This window comes from Apis florea, unplaced genomic scaffold, assembly GCF_048593485.1.
Source record: "Apis florea isolate Af1SG1 unplaced genomic scaffold, ASM4859348v1 contig_3170_pilon, whole genome shotgun sequence".
NCBI classification, from domain to species: domain Eukaryota; kingdom Metazoa; phylum Arthropoda; class Insecta; order Hymenoptera; family Apidae; genus Apis; species Apis florea.
Window position 1 is genome coordinate 66472 of NW_028256714.1, and position 16630 is coordinate 83101.

Genomic DNA, 16630 nt, shown 5'->3' on the forward strand with positions numbered 1-16630 from the left:
TAGATCGATCGAGGAGCGTCATTTCGTGACCCAAAAAACCATCAAACCGACAAAAAGGACAAAGAGATGGTACGTCGAGAGTCACGGAAAGACTCGCCGCCGTAAGACTCGATCTAGGATGAAAAGCGTTTCGCGTTCGATCAATCTTGCTTCCGAATTGTCATTTTTCCTTCTTTTTGCAACTATCTCGATTAATTCTTTTCAGTTAGCCGATTCGAAATTTTCCATCTTTCGAACGATCGATCGTGATTGATCGTGAACGATGATGATAATAATAATAATAATAATAATAATCGATATCTTTTTTCTTCGATTCGGTGATGCAATATCGATTTATGTAACACCGAAAATGTAAACGGAATAAAAAATATGAATCGGAGGAAGGAAGGAAGGAAGGAAGGATTGCCGGAGTTTGAACGGAGAATTCGCGTGGACGCGAGGATTAAAAGAAGCGGGGATCGTAAATAGTTCCGTTCGAAGTCGTTGGAAGACAGTGGCCGCCGGACGCGATTCAGGGAAAGTCACACGCTCGTAAATCAAGGCGGTAATGGGACACCGTTAGATTTGCAATGATAATCCGATGGTAATGCATACGATTCGGCCGAGCGAACGAACGAGAAGATAATTAACGAGGCGAGCCGAACTATCGGCATCGCTGCCGTTCATCCCCGGGGATTTACGAGTTCTTGGATTTAAAGCGGCGCAAAAACGAGCATCGAGGGATCTCTGGTCTGGCTTCGTTGCTTGATAATCTGTCGGTAATTCTTGCTCAACGCTCTCGTATCGGGCTGGTAACGATTCCGCTTTTACCGCTGTTCCTTAGCACGGGTAGTCGAGATTTTCTTTCCAGGAATATACATACTTGTACATAAACCGCTTAAAGAGAAGATGATTCGCGAATTTTTTTTTTTTTTTTTTTCATTCTCGTCAGATTTAATCTTCGTTGATTCGCAAGGGAAACTCCAGTTTCGAACTATAAATTCATAGGTTGGCATTAATGAATGGTGAAAAAGCGCGGTGAGCGGAGAATTAATAAGGAAAAAAATGTACGGTTTTCTCGAAATCGACTATTTCGCAAGGGATATACACGTATATATCGTAAGTTTGCAAAATTGTTGAGCGATCATTATACCATTTATGTATGCGGGAATCGAAACTGTAACGATTAGAACGCGATAGTTTGTGGAATTTAAGAAAGATCTCTCTCTCTCTCTCTCTCTCTCTCTCTCTCTCTCTGTGTGTGTCTTACTTTTCACAATTTTCGAATCGTAAATCGTAAAACTCTCTCGAGAGAGTTTTCGCGAGAGTGATTTATCGATGTTGGAGGGCCGTTAATAAGCTGTCTTTCGTTGATAACTTAGGATAAGGTGTATACCTCTAATTCGACCGATCGATCGCAGGATAGTAGAGGGGATCGTACGATGGGATATGTTGCATATGGTACAACACGTATAATATCGGGCGACGATATCGAGAGCAACCATTCGTCGTTCAATTACGTCGTAATTATGGAATCGTGTGCGTTTCCTCCTGTCCAACCGAAATTGTTGAAAGATAGCGCATATCGCCTGTATCGCGGTTTCTACGACCGTAAAAATCGTAAAGAGCCCGGAGATTCTCACCGCGTTTACGAAACTCGGTGGAAAAAAAAAGAAAAAAAATCGACGATTCGATTCGTAAACCGTTGACCGATTGAAAAACGGTCAGATTCTTGGCCGAATCTGAAAAAAAATCGATGTCGGGAAAATTTCGACGCGATCTTTAGCACTTCGCATGTATCGGCGGTAAGAAATAATATAAGAAATAATAGAAGGAGAAGAAATAAAAATTGGTTGTAAAAGAAGAATTGGTTTCAAACTTACCCTTGCAGCGCGTGCGGAGGTGCCGGTCGAGGCGGTGGTGGCAATGACTTTCTACCCGCGGTGTTTTGCCTTGGGGCCAGAGGCGGAGGAGGAGGAGAGCTCGGAGAAGAACCGGTGGTAGAACCGCCGTATCTATCCGTGGGACATTGAGGTTGAGGCTTTTGCTTCGGCGCGTCTATATACTTGGGAGGGAGCGCGTAATAATTGCCCCTTTGCGCCCCGTCGCCGCTGTGACGTTGATGGTGATTATTGGCTACGTATTTCGGAGGTTCGTGATACTTCTGAGGGCTCGATTCCGACGGATACATCTTGGAATTGGCCTCGTAGCCTGTCTTCACCGGACTACCGATCGTGAAACCGTGATTATTCCCACTTTCCAGATACTTGGACGCGCACTTCGAGTTTTCCGGAACGGGCAAGTAATTAGGCCTGGTCGCTTGATTGCCCGTCCCACTTTTATCCGCGTTTTTAGCAACTTGGGGCTGGGGTCTCTGACCGGTAGACGATTCCAGCCTCTGAGCGGAATCGTTCCTGAGCAAACCGGAAACGTCGATTCGCGTCCCGTCCACTCGCATCGATTCTTGGCGAATGATCCTCGGCTCGACGGGTACCTGGGGGGCGGGCCTCTGATTCCCGGAGTCGGTGTATCGTTGCGAGATAAGATCGGGCAATTGGGCCGGAGGTCTGCCCGAGGAGAAACTTCGTTCCTCCGATATTCGTCTGGCTGGCGTTACCCTACCGTTCATCATTAATTTTTGCGCGGACGGATATCTCAAACTGGAACGACCAACGGTAGCCACCATTCTATGCGTGGCGAATCCAGCCGAGACGCCATTCTCCAACACCATCTCGGATTCCACGTGTTTCAACGCTACACCACCCCTGACGAATTGATGTTGTTGTTGTTGGTGTTCCTGTTCGGTCTGCTGGTGGGACATCGTTTTCGCGGCTGAACTCGGAGAAGACTTTCCGGAGGAAAGTTTCTCGTAATCCCGTTTCGACCCGTGTTTCGATCTTCTGATCGAGTGTCTTTCCAACTTGTGTCTGTCGCAAGATCTGTCGCGAATTTTCGACTCTTCCGACGATTGGTGATGGTGATGATGGTGAGCCGCGGCCGTGGTCGTGGCCGCGGTCGTGGTCGTGGCCGTGGTCGTTGTATCGTTGAAACAATCGTCGCTCAATTCTGGTGGAGGGGGTGGCAGTGGATCGTCGCAATCGTGAACCTCGTTCTCGGTTACCGTTGGGGGAGAGGGTGGTGGCAAATCGGGGCTGGGTACGCGATCGTTGTAAACGTTTCTCAGGTGTGGTTTCTTGGGCGGCCTCTCCGGCACCCAATCGTCGATGGATATCGCCGGTCCTACTATCACGGGACCTAGCAAATCCGTGGAAAGGCTACCGCAACTGTTGCTGTGTTGATGCTTGGGACTCGACAATTCTCCCGGGTTGGCCTGACTCTGATTCCTCTGGTTCCCATTTTCTCGCCAAGCACCGCTCGCGTAATCCGAAGCGGAGCTGGCTCTTCTCGAAGACGGTGGCCGCGGTCGTGGAGGTGGTTGGGGCGGAGGACTTTGGGGCGCGGCGATCGTTTGGCTTCCTTGGGCCAATTGCGGTTCCGATCTCCAGGATGCCTGATGATGTCTCTCGTAGAACGAGAGCAGAGCTTTTTTCTGTATCGCTTTCAACGTTGGATCGGACACTCTATGACGCTTCTCCGGGTCTAGATAAGTGTAACGCATTTGTTGCTGTTGTTGTTGCTGTTGTTGCTGCTGTTGTTGCTGCTGCTGTTGCTTCTCTAATTCGTTTATACGCTCTGCCACTGAAATTTGCTGAGACGGCAACACTGGTGCCATTCTGGAAGAGAGAGAAACAGAGAGAGAAAAGAAAATATACACGGTGATATATTATTTCGCAGGATCGTGATTTCGCGGTGATCGGTGAACTTTGCGAAAAAACGTACATACCTCGAGGTCTGCGTAGAGTCGAGTTGAGGTTGAGTAGTGGCGACTGGATATAGCTTGCGTTGATTTCGTTCACGATCCAAATACAACACGCTCTCCGAGTGATGTCTCTGCGGGGTCTGAACTCTGGCGCTATGAGCGATCAATTGTTTGCTGCACGACAATCCATTGACTTGGCTGACATCCGACATCGATCCGTGTATAGGATGATTCCAATTTTCCGGGCTTTGGGGTGTCGTGGTACCGATTTGCTGACGTATGGGACTTTGAGGCATCGGTTGGGTCAACGAGCCATACTTATCACCCTCGATTCTCATCGAGTTGTCCCACTGCATCGACGGGGTGGCCCCATTGGACGACTGCGACTTGTCCACCAATGACTCTTCGTCGATACTCGACTCTTGCCACTTGCTCTCTCGTATAGCGGACGAGACATCGGCCGCGTTGCCCGTTGCGTTGCAATGATTGATCACAGCCGGTAAACTGGATCTACCCTGGCTCTGTTTATTACGATCGTTCATCGAAACTTGCCACTTGTCCGGCCATTTTTCACCGCCGTGTCTCCCCTTTCCGGTCGGTGACAAGCCGCAACTAGTGCTAACGTCGCTCATGGATCCTTGCCACTTGTCGCGAGGACAACCGTTGTTCCCGGCCTTTTGGGATAAAACTCCACCGTTCACGCTGCTCACATCCGACAACGATCCGTGATGCCATCGATCCGACGTACCCTGGCGTGCCGGCAACCCGCTTGACACGCTCACATCCGACATCGATCCGTGCCATTTCAGGGTCTCGCTGCTCGAGGCGCTTCCGCTCGACGTCGTCACCACGCTGTCCCTTCCTTCTCTCGAGGTCGAGTCCTCCCAAGTGGATGTCGGCCTTTGCGCCACTGCCTCGCTGTCTCTTCTCAATCTGAACGCGAGATCGAATTCGAGCGTGAAAATACGACGTCGAGAGCAGAAAAAAAAAAAGAAAAAAAAAAAAGAAAGAAAAAAGGAATAAGAAAATAAAAGGAATAATCGGTATAAATCGGTATTGTGTGAATTTTAATCGCACCTGTCGAGGAACGGTGTGTTGGTCGTGGAATCGACACTGGACACGTAACTGTGATAACCTTCGGATTGTGCGTAGCTAGCTTGTTGAGAATGTTGCACTCTGGTGTATTCCTCGAGGCCTGCTTGCGTTAGAGTTGACTCTCTATAAATGTCCACCTACGAGGAGAGGAGAAATCTCGGAATCGTTATCCTCGAGATCCGACAAGAAGACGAAAAAGAAGAAGAAGAAGAAGAAGAAGAAGAAGGAAGAAAAATGAAACGTTACCTGGGACACCTGAGGATCCACCTGATAACTCCTAACGTAGGCCTCGAGATCGGCATGGCTGAGAGTCTGAGCTGTCTGGGGTTGTTCGCGTTCGGGCGGAGAGGGGACCACGTACTCCGCGTCACCCAGAGCTTTGCCCTCGCGATCCACGCGAGGCCACAATCTCGATTCCTCTTCCGTTACGTTGCCTCTGTTACGCGACTCGAAAGTCTCCGCCGGGATCTTCTCGCAGCGTTCCATCACCGTCTTCAACTGAAACAGGAAGATGCGATACTCGTCTCTTCCGACTCTTCGCGTTTCGAAATGCTTTGGCGCGTCTCTACCTTGAAGTAATTACGCGAGGCTGCGTAATCGATTGCGAGATCGAAGTTTCCACGCTGCGCGTAAACTGAACTTAAACTGAATTCCGTTTTTGCACCGCGAGCGAGCGCGAGCCGCTCTTCCCATCGAGCGTCCGATTAACGCGTTTCGATTTAAAATAAACCACCGGCAGCAACGAGCTAATTACCGAAGCCGGTAAAAAGCGAGACCAACTAATAAGGAAGTCCTAAATCGAGCAAAAGGAAAGTGGAGTGAATTACAGGGGGCATTAACGTTCCCCCGAAGCTGGAAACGTTGGAATTCGCGAGTACTGGAGTTGCGGGTAAAAGCGGGAGGAAGGTGACACGGGGAGCGTTCTGCTCGGCCGAAAACAGACCTCCTCTCAGAAATTGGCGGCCTACTTTTCGGAAAGTCAACGTGCAACCACGCGAGGTTATGTCACCGCGCGAGAGGGAAAGGTGAGTGTGAGAGATTAATTATACGTCGTTTCGTTTTCGAGCGTAGCGCTCGATTTACCAACCAACGTAGTCGTTTTCGACCGTCGTGATTTTTCCCACACTCGCGACGTTCGACACCGGGCTTCGTCCCATTAAGCTTCCTTGGGATCGCGCATTACGTTTGGACGCAACGGATTACGAAGAAAACGGTGAAAACGGAGATGGGATCGAAAAGATTGGAATAACTCGAGCCGAAAGCGTTTCTTCTCTTCTTCTTCGTTACGAGCGAGTAGTTTTCAATTTCGCAAGAATCGGAACGCGACGGAATGTTGGTGGAAAAACGGGAGGGGAGCGCGAGCACACGACTCGAATCGAATCGGATTCGAGTCGTTGTGATGCGCATCCGATTCGCAGGAAACACAAGGTTCGTACCTGTTGCGTGAACGCGGGATTGGGCCTCTTGGTATGCGGTCTGGTGTACTGGGCAGGTTTCTCCTTCGGGTAATTGGTGTGATCGGTCCAGGATTTGGAACGATGGGATCCGCTGTGCCCCGACCCGTGAACATCCTCGTCGGGATGTCTCTCGGGCGCGCTCGGCCAAGACGGGTATTTCTCGTGGCCGGGTCCGTAGCAGACACCTTTGAGGCTAGACGCGTCTCGGACCGGCGGCGTTGGAGGTGGCGATGCCTCGTCTCTTTCGTTGAGAGGGAGCGTGTAACTGTCGAATCCAAGGCTCTCGCTATACCTGTTGGATCAAACGAGGATATCTATCCTTTAACGGCTGCCTCCTGTGTTCTATCTGTAAAAGATGGCGATCGATCGCGCGTACGGAAGCAATTATACGCGAATCGCGCGATCGAATCGTCGGGGCGATCGATCCGCTACGTACTCACTCGCTTACGTATCTTTTTCTGTTCTACGTTGTCGATGTCGTTCGACGCCACTTACTCGGCCAGATATACGGATGGCCGACCCGTAATTTATGGAATAACGAACAAGTTCAACGTAACTGGAAACGCGTATGATCGGACTATAATTGCGACGTCGTACGAGGACCTCGTCCCTAGATACAACAACGAGATCCTCGTTGTCGTTCGACCTATCGCGAAATCTAAGTGTGTCGAGGACTGATACAGCGAACGTCTAATTGGCTGCCAAACGGTATCTCTTATCTCGCCCGCAAAAAGCTGCTCGATAAAAGAGTATGAGCGAACGAACCGTCCGTTCCTTGACACACGGCGGAACAGGAGAGAGATTTGAAACGATTTATTATTCCCATGCCAGCCTAGACCGGTCTAGGTCGAGAAATTCCGGAATTCGAGAACATTTCTATAATTGCAAAACTCGAGGATGGAACGATTCGAATTATCTCGAATAAAAACTTTCGAAAAAGTTTGAAAATAAATTAGATAGACGATATCGGTTGAAAGAGATAGTTCGCGAATACGAACTGAAAATTGGACGAAAGCTCGCGTACCCGCTGTCGTTCTTGTAGCTCGTAGTATTCTTCTTGTGACTTTCGTTGTAGCCGGGAATCGTGGCTTTCTTGGTTGCGTTGCCAGCCTCGTGCTCGTTCTCCGTGGATCTTCTCCCGTCGTTTCTTCGCCGATAATACTCGTTAGGAGGTACCGTCCTAGACGGGCTCTGCTTAAGGCCACCATACCCTTCCTGAGGATACGAGGACGACGAGGTACTTTTGAAATTGGCAGCCTCGCTACCGTGGCCGTGACTCGCGTACTTGTACGAGCCCGGAGGACAGGAAGGTGGGCCCGGGGCCTCATCCTGGACTCGATATCCTGATGGCGACGGCTGCAATTCCGTCATCGTGTAACCAACGTCCCCGCCATCCGGGATACACCTGCGCCATTCCGAAAAAAAAATATCTCCGTTAGTTTTCCTATCGAACCGATCTCGTCTTTAGACGATTAACAATTTTCTAAATTTCATCGAATTATTTATTACTATTATTATCATATGTTACGTAAAGTGAACAAAATTATCCAACTCGATCGAATCCATGTTTTCCATACGATTATACGATTTACGATACGATTTATCGATCGAATTTGATTTCTTATCTGGCTTGATTTAATATATTATTCTACGCGATAACCGTTGATTCGTTGATTCGCATCGACAATCGTATCTTCTTCTCGAGATTAATATGTTTTATACGCGCGAACCGCTATATATAAAATTTATATTGGAAATAAAATTCCAATTTTCGGATCTTATATCTTCTAACTTTCGATGTTGTTTCTTTCTATAGAAGCGATTGCCCACATTTCGCTAATTACATTCTATGGGTTAATTTTCCTTAAAATTTTCCCATATATATTAAATATTCAATTGTTTCGGAGCAATTTACCGAAGAACCAAGTATTAAGTAAGTATATTCCTACCACTTTTATCGTCAATAGGTGTTTTTTTTCTTTTCTTTATTGGTTTAAGAGGGAAATAAAACGGATGGATAGTTTTTAATTGTACGGTCAGAAGGTTAATCACAACGATAATCGATCGATTCTGATGATGTATCGATTTAAATTAAAATCATTAATCAGCCACGATTATGAAACGATTCTCGATTAGCTTTCGTTTTACGAGTATCATCGTTGATCGATTATAATCGCGCGCAAAATTACGATACGATGTTGCTTTCGCTACAGTGTATCATGCACAGGTTGTTTCCAGTTATAGATTCAAAACGACGAGAAATGGAATGAAATACGGTTAATTCTCACGTATCCCGTGATCCGTTGCTCGAATCTATTTAATTTTATTCGAAAGTGAAATTTTATTCCATTCTTCTAGCACAGTTGTGTCTTCGATTGCGCGAAACAGTTGGTGCAAAAATATAGACTCTCCGAAATCTAGATCTGAGAGGATGACGCGCCTTTTACGATTGTCATCGCTCTACACCGATCAATTTGTATCCGCGCGGAGAAGTATATCGGAAACTCGCGACGAATCGAACAACGTATAGGCGTGCCCGTGATAAAATTCTCGATTTAACCTTTCGCTCGCGAGATATCGAGACGGGATGAATCGCGCGAATGCATGGCGTCTTATCGAGGAAATCGAGCGTCGTTTCTGAATTATGTGTGCCACAACGTAATTTAGCTTTATGGATAGGGTGTGCCACCTAGGTAGTAGCTTACTAATGAGGATGAATGGATCTATGATCTCACCGTGAATCAGCCGAGATTCGAGGAATTAATCGAGAAATTATGGAATGACTTTTAGCTTTATGATAAACGTGCTTTATTTTTCATCATCGACACCTTTTTGCGCAACGATGATCATTTATCGTTTCATCGTTCATCGACAAAATACGAATCGTGAGTTATAGTATTCACTCGTTTCACTACTTCTATATACCTGTATCCATTTAATCATTTTCTTGTAAATTTTTATTTGTCTTCTCGATAAATTTATTACTTTTTTAGGCAATAAAGAAAGAAAAGAGAGAAAATTATTATTCCACATATCCAAAGTGATTATGATTCGTGACTCGTGAAATTTCTATTTGAAAACGATTTAACGACTATTATTACTATACTATTAAAAACCTGAATATCTAGTATATATTATAAATTTAATACAATTATCGATGTATCTCTATTTAATTTTTTCCACTTTTCCAACAAATATATCAACGTCTAAACACGTAGAAGCAGGATGTAGGTTGAATACACATCGTGTATAACAAAGCATTATTTATCACGAAGATTGCAAACGTTTCTCTCGATCGAAACACCTACATTATCCGTTCGATCAAAAGGATCCGGATGAACTTTGGCACTTTACAAAGGATGACTCGGTCGCTTCTGACAAACGCGTTTACGAACAGCCGCGAATAAACGATTGCTTTCATTTGTCGTAGATGAGAAATCGCTACCCACGTATTATTCGCCCCCGCGAGACTATTTCATATTGACCGTCGTCCGATGAAAGGATGTAGGTCAGCTAATTACCTCCGACGATTCGCGATTCGTCGAAAGATTTGTACCATCGATTATCGCGTGATCGCTTCGCGAATCCAAATTCTCACGAAGACAAGACGATCAAAGTATACGGATACCATCTATAAACGGTAATCTATAAATATCCATCGAGATTCTACGCATTTCGGTCTTTATGGAGGAAAAATCGTTAAATCATTGGTCGGATTCGCACGTTCTCGGACGGTCTGCACACATTCCGTTTCAAACTCTTAACTCGATTGCAAAATATAAAGAAACGATTTTGTAACGAGCGAAAGTGCACCGGTGCGCACAGCGAAAACGGTGACGATAAGCGACCGATGATTCGAGAGTAACCGATCTGTGGGATTGTTGGTAAATAAATGGGCCGAACCCGCATTGACGAGTCGTGACGATATATTAATAATCACGACGGAAGGATGACGATACGTTGCGAATTCGACAAAGCGTTTGTGGTTAAGGATCGTAAACGTGGCCGGAGTAGCAGCGTTTAAGCCTAATAAATCGAATATAAAAGCGCACTATCAGGCTTATACAGTATACACCAAGGAAGGAATTCATGATCTTTAGCGTGCGTTAAATTGAATTCGTTATGGTGGGCGTGTCGGCGCCCTAGTTTCGCTTAATAAAAAACGAATCTGAATAGACACGCGTGACAGACTTACGATCCTTTGGGATCCTTTGTATACAAATGTACCGAGAATTTTGATATTTCAACGATTTCGCGTTGTTGTTTCGAATAAAATCTTTTTCGTTCTTTTTCGTACCAACGAGTGACGAATACCAATGGATCGATTTAATCTTTCTTTTACCTCTCAATGTTGAACCGGTGTCGAACGATTTATTTTTCAATGCAATATTTTTTTTATTTTTATTTTCCTATCATTCTATATTTCGTATTATATCGATTGAAAGTTTGAAAGTTTGAAAGGAGCTATCTGAATCGACTAAGTACACGGCATATAATCGTAAATCATTTCTCCATTACGTAAATTGTCTTTGGGAATGCGTAGAAACGAGTGCAATTACTAAGTTGGTCCCTTTGTACTCCGGAATGAATTACATCGTGGCTGACAACAAAATGCCTGATTCTTGGCAGTGGTTCTTAGCGATAGTTTAATAATAGTCCGTGTAATCATATCCTACCGGATTCTCTGCACGCAACTCTGGAGGACGTGTAATTTATCCTGTCGGAACCGTCAAAAGTTTAAGCAGGAGTAAGCGATGAGTAAGGAAATGCGAGAAAAACGAGGTCAATGAGTCGAATTGAGCTGTACATTTACGAATATCGATAAAAGCGAAATGTTCCGGAAATTGATGCTAATTAACTGATTAAATCGCGACAATTTGTTTAAAAATGGAATGCGAAACGAAAATCTGTTTTGGATTTCTAAATTGTCGTTATGAGAGTAGTGGACAAAATCGAGGATTGGAATCGCGTACGTAGAAGGAATCTGAATGGAACGAAAACGTTGTCGAAGGTGAACGGAATGCAGTCAGAGTGGAGGAAAACACATGGAGCCGAATCGAGTGGAACGAACCGTACGATTTCACGATCGGAAACGAAAATAGATAAATGCTTAACGCGATCGGAATCGTTGGACGAATCGCGCGTAAAAAAAAAGATAGAAGAAGAAAGTTACATAGGAAATGGAATCTTTACGCGAATTGGAGAGTAAAAATACAGAGGCGACGACGTTACAAACTTGGCCCTTAAATCAAGGGCGTTAATTGCCGGTCGAGGCGAGGCGGTGGTGCCTCGAGTTTCATCGTGATAAATTGGCGACGATTCATCGGTAACGTATTCGTCCTCGGGGTTGTTTCCTCCCTGTTGGCGCGCCGCCTCATCTTTCCTCACCTTCTTTTCCACCGACTTTATCGCGTCGCGTCGGATTACAAGCTCGCGAACAGAGGCGGATCCTCTCCACGCCGGTGGAACGACTGTCGGCAAATTTGTTGGTCAGCTGCGTAATAAGTTGACGGAATCTGCGCCGGTATCGCGTTTCCAAGGATCGAGAAAGGTTGAGAGATCGTCGAGGAGGACGAGAGTGTTGCGCGACAGAGACGCTAGGAAATTTGTCGTGGCGCTGAACGCGTGGAATGCCGGGAAATAGTCTTTGTGCCGCGATCAAAATCTTTCTTGCGAATCGACGATTCGTTTTCTTTCCGTTCGAAAATGGAATGTCGATTTTTATCATTTTTTTTTTTTATCTTTACGACATTTAAAAAAAAAAAAATCTCTACGTATATAGACAATCGATCAATATTACAGGAGGATCAATATTATAGGACGACAGAAGATTTAGAATTTACTAAATGCAACACGATTTTCGAAATCGTTTCGAATACGATTATCCGTTTATACGTATTTGCGACTTTGTTCTTTTTATATTTTTATATTCAAATTTTCGAATTTCGCGATAATAAAATATTCTTATTCACACGTCGAACGACGATCGATTTTTGTATACCTCGTGTTCGTACCTCGTTCTTATGTTGTTATCGAAATATTTTCCTTTCTCAAATATTCGAAAATTTTATAAATATACACACACTTCTTTCTTTGTCTTTCTTCGAATATAATTTTTTTTCAACAAATCCTGTATTACCGGTTACGGGATGAGTCACGTATAGAAGCGTGCGAATACTCGAAAACGTCGGATTCTCGAAAATATCTCGTGATTCGAGATTCCGTCGGAATTCCCTAGAATTTTGGAACTGTTACTCTTTTTTAATTTTAGAAACGAGCGTAGTATCAAGTGTATAAAATTTTATTCTCTTGAATTTTTTTCTCTTCTCTTCTGGAGAAATTTTGGCGAATTTTGCCCAGAATTTTCTTCAGAATCCTCGATCTATGAGATTTTTTTCGAGACCCGAACATCGAATTCCCTCGTACACCTCTAATCGTTATAATTTCTATGCCAATTATCGGTTATCCCCACGACAATTAAATAAGAATCGATTAATTCGTTTAATAAGTTAAATCAAAATCAGTTTTTGCGATCTAATTCGCGATTAATTCGTATCATCTTCGCTACTTTTCGCGATAATACTTTTTATCTAGTATCATTATTGGATAGCGAAGATATACCATAGAGAATAAAATATCCACATGGAAAAGAGCTAGCCGCCGTTAATTTCCTCTATGACAGTCTAACTGTAGATGCAGCGGTTCGATTAGAGCCACCAATCAGGAAGCAAACATTTACGAATCTTTTATTTTACTCTTGGGTACTGTTAACCGTCTGAGAAAAACTGAGTTGAACACGTATCCTAGGAATAGTAATCCACGTGTAATTACGATTACTTAAGCGCGGTTAACCGTGCAAACGTAATCGTACGATTACCCTTTGGCCACACTTTTGAAACGATGAACACCGAATTAAATATCTCGCGGCATAGAACAGCGTCGCCATTTTTCCGCTCTTCTTCCCTGATTATCGTGAATCTTATTTTATTCACTTCGCGCGTGCCATCGAACAGCATAAATTTGCGTTCTCTATCAACGGTATATAACGAGACATATCTTCTCACCGTCATTTCGCGATCGGTGAAATTGTATGCGTACTTGGATTAGAAAAAAAAAGAAAAATTAATTTTCAGAAAGCGTTCAGAAATCTCGCCATGTTTCGCGCTGGACGAGAATTAATCGATGGGGAGGGGGATTAAGAGATAAAGGGGGAGAAAAAATGGTACGAACGAGAGGCTCGTGAACGTGATTCGCGTTACATCACGTAATTAATGCGGCCGGTACGCGCAAGTAATTCAAAGGAACGATCGAGAACGAGCGTTCGAGAGCCGGATTTTAATCCGCGCATGTACTATTTTAATCGGGGTGGGAAGGCGAAGTATGGAATTAATGGCGGAGCGGGAGCATCTATCAAGCTTCGGAGATAAAGATGTTTCGATACCGATACAAATTCCGCGGTTAAACGAAGTAAGTGAAAGTATCTCGATTCGCTACTTGTGTGCATTATTATAGTCGCGAGTAACATTGACAACATTGGCAACAATTCCGAAGAAATTTCCGCGAACAAAATTCTTGCGAGAATCTTAATCACAAGATATTATATAATATCCTTTCGAGAAATCGAACAAATGGAAATTAATTTTCTCTTTCCACGAGCGAGCGAGCGATCGATTTGAAAATTCTTCTTCTTCTTCTTCTTCTTCTTCTTCTTCGTCGAAGAATCGTTCGGATTGGGATAATGGGATTGGTTCCGGTTTGGGATGCGATCACGCGGTGATCACGGTGAAAAGAAAGGGAACGAGGGGAATGGAAAAAGAAGGAAGGTCGGGTCGCGCGGGTCGCGTTCCTCTCGCGCGTGGACAACGCGATGCCCGAGGAAAAAGAAATTGACGAGGAATGCGGGAGGGTAGGTGGAGGAGGCGGGCGTAGAACGGCGGAGAGAGGACTTATCGTGTCCTCGCGTCTATTTCTCGATCGCTTCCAGCGGTAAATTCAACGCGAGCAAAACGACGGGACGTGGAAGGCAATTACCGGCGAAGACAGCGAAAAAGCCAGATCGATGGACGATAAAGGAGAGGGGCTTTCGTTATGACGAACGAGCGAGACGGCCGTGTAGTACGACCTGCACGGGGGGAGGGGTTCAGGGACGATGAAAAATAGAGGAGAGGTTCTCTACGAGGCGAACCCGAACGGATCGCCGCGCCGGTCTACCGCCGCCGAATGATCGATAATTAACGTCCCCATCGAGGAAGACTCGAAGGGTTAACACGAGCAAATAACGACAACCAGTCTTAATCGCGGGTAAGTGGTTCGAATCGTTCGATCTTGTTCAAATTTTATGTATTTATCCATTTTCCGATAAATAACAAAGGAGGACGTAAAGATAGAACGATTCAAACTTTCGACCGTGAAACAACATCGATAAGATTCATCTTTAAGATATGATATCGTTTCGATCGAAGTGGAAAACTTGATAGAAACCGGATTATGAAAATATTTTTTTCTCGATTTTTCTTCTTTTCCAAACGCGAAATATCGATATGTTATTTAAATTTTGCGATTTCTTTCGAAAAAGGGATAGATTCAAAGAAGATACTTTAGAATTTAGATCTCTCTACTCGTCGTAGAAGGATTATCTTTCGAACGTGTCTCGATATTCGTATAAATTTGATCGAACGACACGATTAATAGATTAACGATTACATTATTTTCAACGTTCGATTCGTGATTTCTCTCTCGAATCTCTCTAGAATCTCTCTTCGCCGCGTTTGTTATCGTAAGTTGGAAAATTATATAAAAAGGAATATCAACGATTGGCAACGAGACGCGCATAAATCGTGGAAATAAATTATAGGAAGGAATGTTAGGATACCTTTTAAAATTCCTAATTATCCGAACAACATCGTGGACGTGTTACTTGGAAAAACGAATTATAAATATTGAGATTGCGACGAGGACGGAATGGTGGGTACGAAGCGAGGAAGCGTTTCTCGGGAATCCGTGGGCCGCGGAATGGAAATCTGGCGGCCGCGATTCGACTTTTTCTCCTGCTCCCGACCAGAATTATGATCCGAAGCTCGAATGCGTTGGCGGGCAGCAGGGCTGTGGCATGGATCTGCGTAGGCCCCACCTCGTTTCGAACGGTAGCTATCGTCTCGAAGGAAATGCAGGCCCGCGCTTGCACTTCTGTCGAATATTCTCCGCGAACGGTGAGTACACACCCATCCACGTGGAAGATGTCTCGTGGATGAATCGATGGAATAAGATCGATTCTTCGATCCGTCTTATATCTTTTTTTTTTACATCGCGTTTGACTCCATAGAACAAACTAATTTTCAATAATGTATTAATTAATCGTTTACTCGATTAAATTCGAGAATAAAATAGTAGAACGTTGTAAAAATATGTATTATTTACGTATAATACGTAGAAACAGTTTCAACCGCGATTCGAAATATTTCGAATTACCGTCGTTCGAGTGTTTGGGTCAACAGAGATGTGTTACGATCCAGAAAAACGGAAAACTCGATTCTTTCGTAAAAAATTGCACGTTTTTAACTCAAAGGTATCACCATTTCGATTCGCGTGTGCGAATGGCGGAACCGATGTGCTCGTAAGACGAGTACGAGTTGCACGATCCAAGGATGAAATTACGAGGAAAGTGTATCCACGATTAATCCACGATCGTCTTCAGACTTGTAATTTCTCGAGAGCCAAGTGCCACCGAGTTCTCGTTTCTACTAGGTATAACAGGATAATGTTTCAAAGTTCATTTATCAAGCTACCTCGCGACTCCGTCGTAGCGGTCTACGATAACGCGTGTATTAATAACAATCGATTAACGAAGCGCATAACCGGTACGAAGCGCGTCGATAATCGAAGAATCGCGTGAGAAGGATATAACCGCGCTCTCTCCCACAAACGGTGAGAAGATAAACTTGGATTTTTTCCAACGATCGAACCTGCATATTCGCACGGGCTTTCCACGATCGTGCAACAAAACATACTTTTACGAATGCGCGAGACGCATTACATCAATTTTTATCGTCACTATTTTTATACCGACGAATTATCGAGCATTCGTTTTTCATTTCGCGCGACAATCGTAAAACAACGATATCGCTTTTGCTTTTGATTCGATTCGGACAATGTTGAGCGCCAATTCTAAAAGAAGGTAATTAAATGAAGATTAAGGAGCAGGAGCGTACGAAACATCTCTTCTGTCGATGTAAAACATGTAGACAGAAGTGAATTTGTTTCATTCGGAAAGAAATTTAAA

The 16630-nt window shown here is 44.5% G+C and overlaps 2 protein-coding genes across 5 annotated transcripts in view; one reads left to right on the plus strand and one right to left on the minus strand.

The window, feature by feature from the left end:
- Shrm (shroom) overlaps positions 1 to 16630 on the minus strand; it is a 168936-nt gene that overhangs the window by 53680 nt on the left and 98626 nt on the right. For all 3 annotated transcript variants that reach the window (XM_086909878.1, XM_086909879.1, XM_086909880.1), the window contains 6 exons: positions 7376 to 7756; positions 6331 to 6643; positions 5141 to 5392; positions 4877 to 5031; positions 3824 to 4732; positions 1863 to 3713 (listed from right to left, as the gene is read on the minus strand). In XM_086909878.1, coding sequence (XP_086766004.1) covers positions 1863 to 3713; positions 3824 to 4732; positions 4877 to 5031; positions 5141 to 5392; positions 6331 to 6643; positions 7376 to 7756 — 3861 coding nt within the window. The remainder of the gene's footprint in view (positions 1 to 1862; positions 3714 to 3823; positions 4733 to 4876; positions 5032 to 5140; positions 5393 to 6330; positions 6644 to 7375; positions 7757 to 16630) is intronic.
- Positions 5760 to 16630, plus strand: part of LOC147657324 (uncharacterized) — a 231195-nt gene continuing 220324 nt past the window's right edge. For both annotated transcript variants that reach the window (XM_086909904.1, XM_086909900.1), the window contains exon 1: positions 5760 to 5919. In XM_086909904.1, coding sequence (XP_086766030.1) covers positions 5897 to 5919 — 23 coding nt within the window. In that variant the 5' untranslated portion in view covers positions 5760 to 5896. The remainder of the gene's footprint in view (positions 5920 to 16630) is intronic.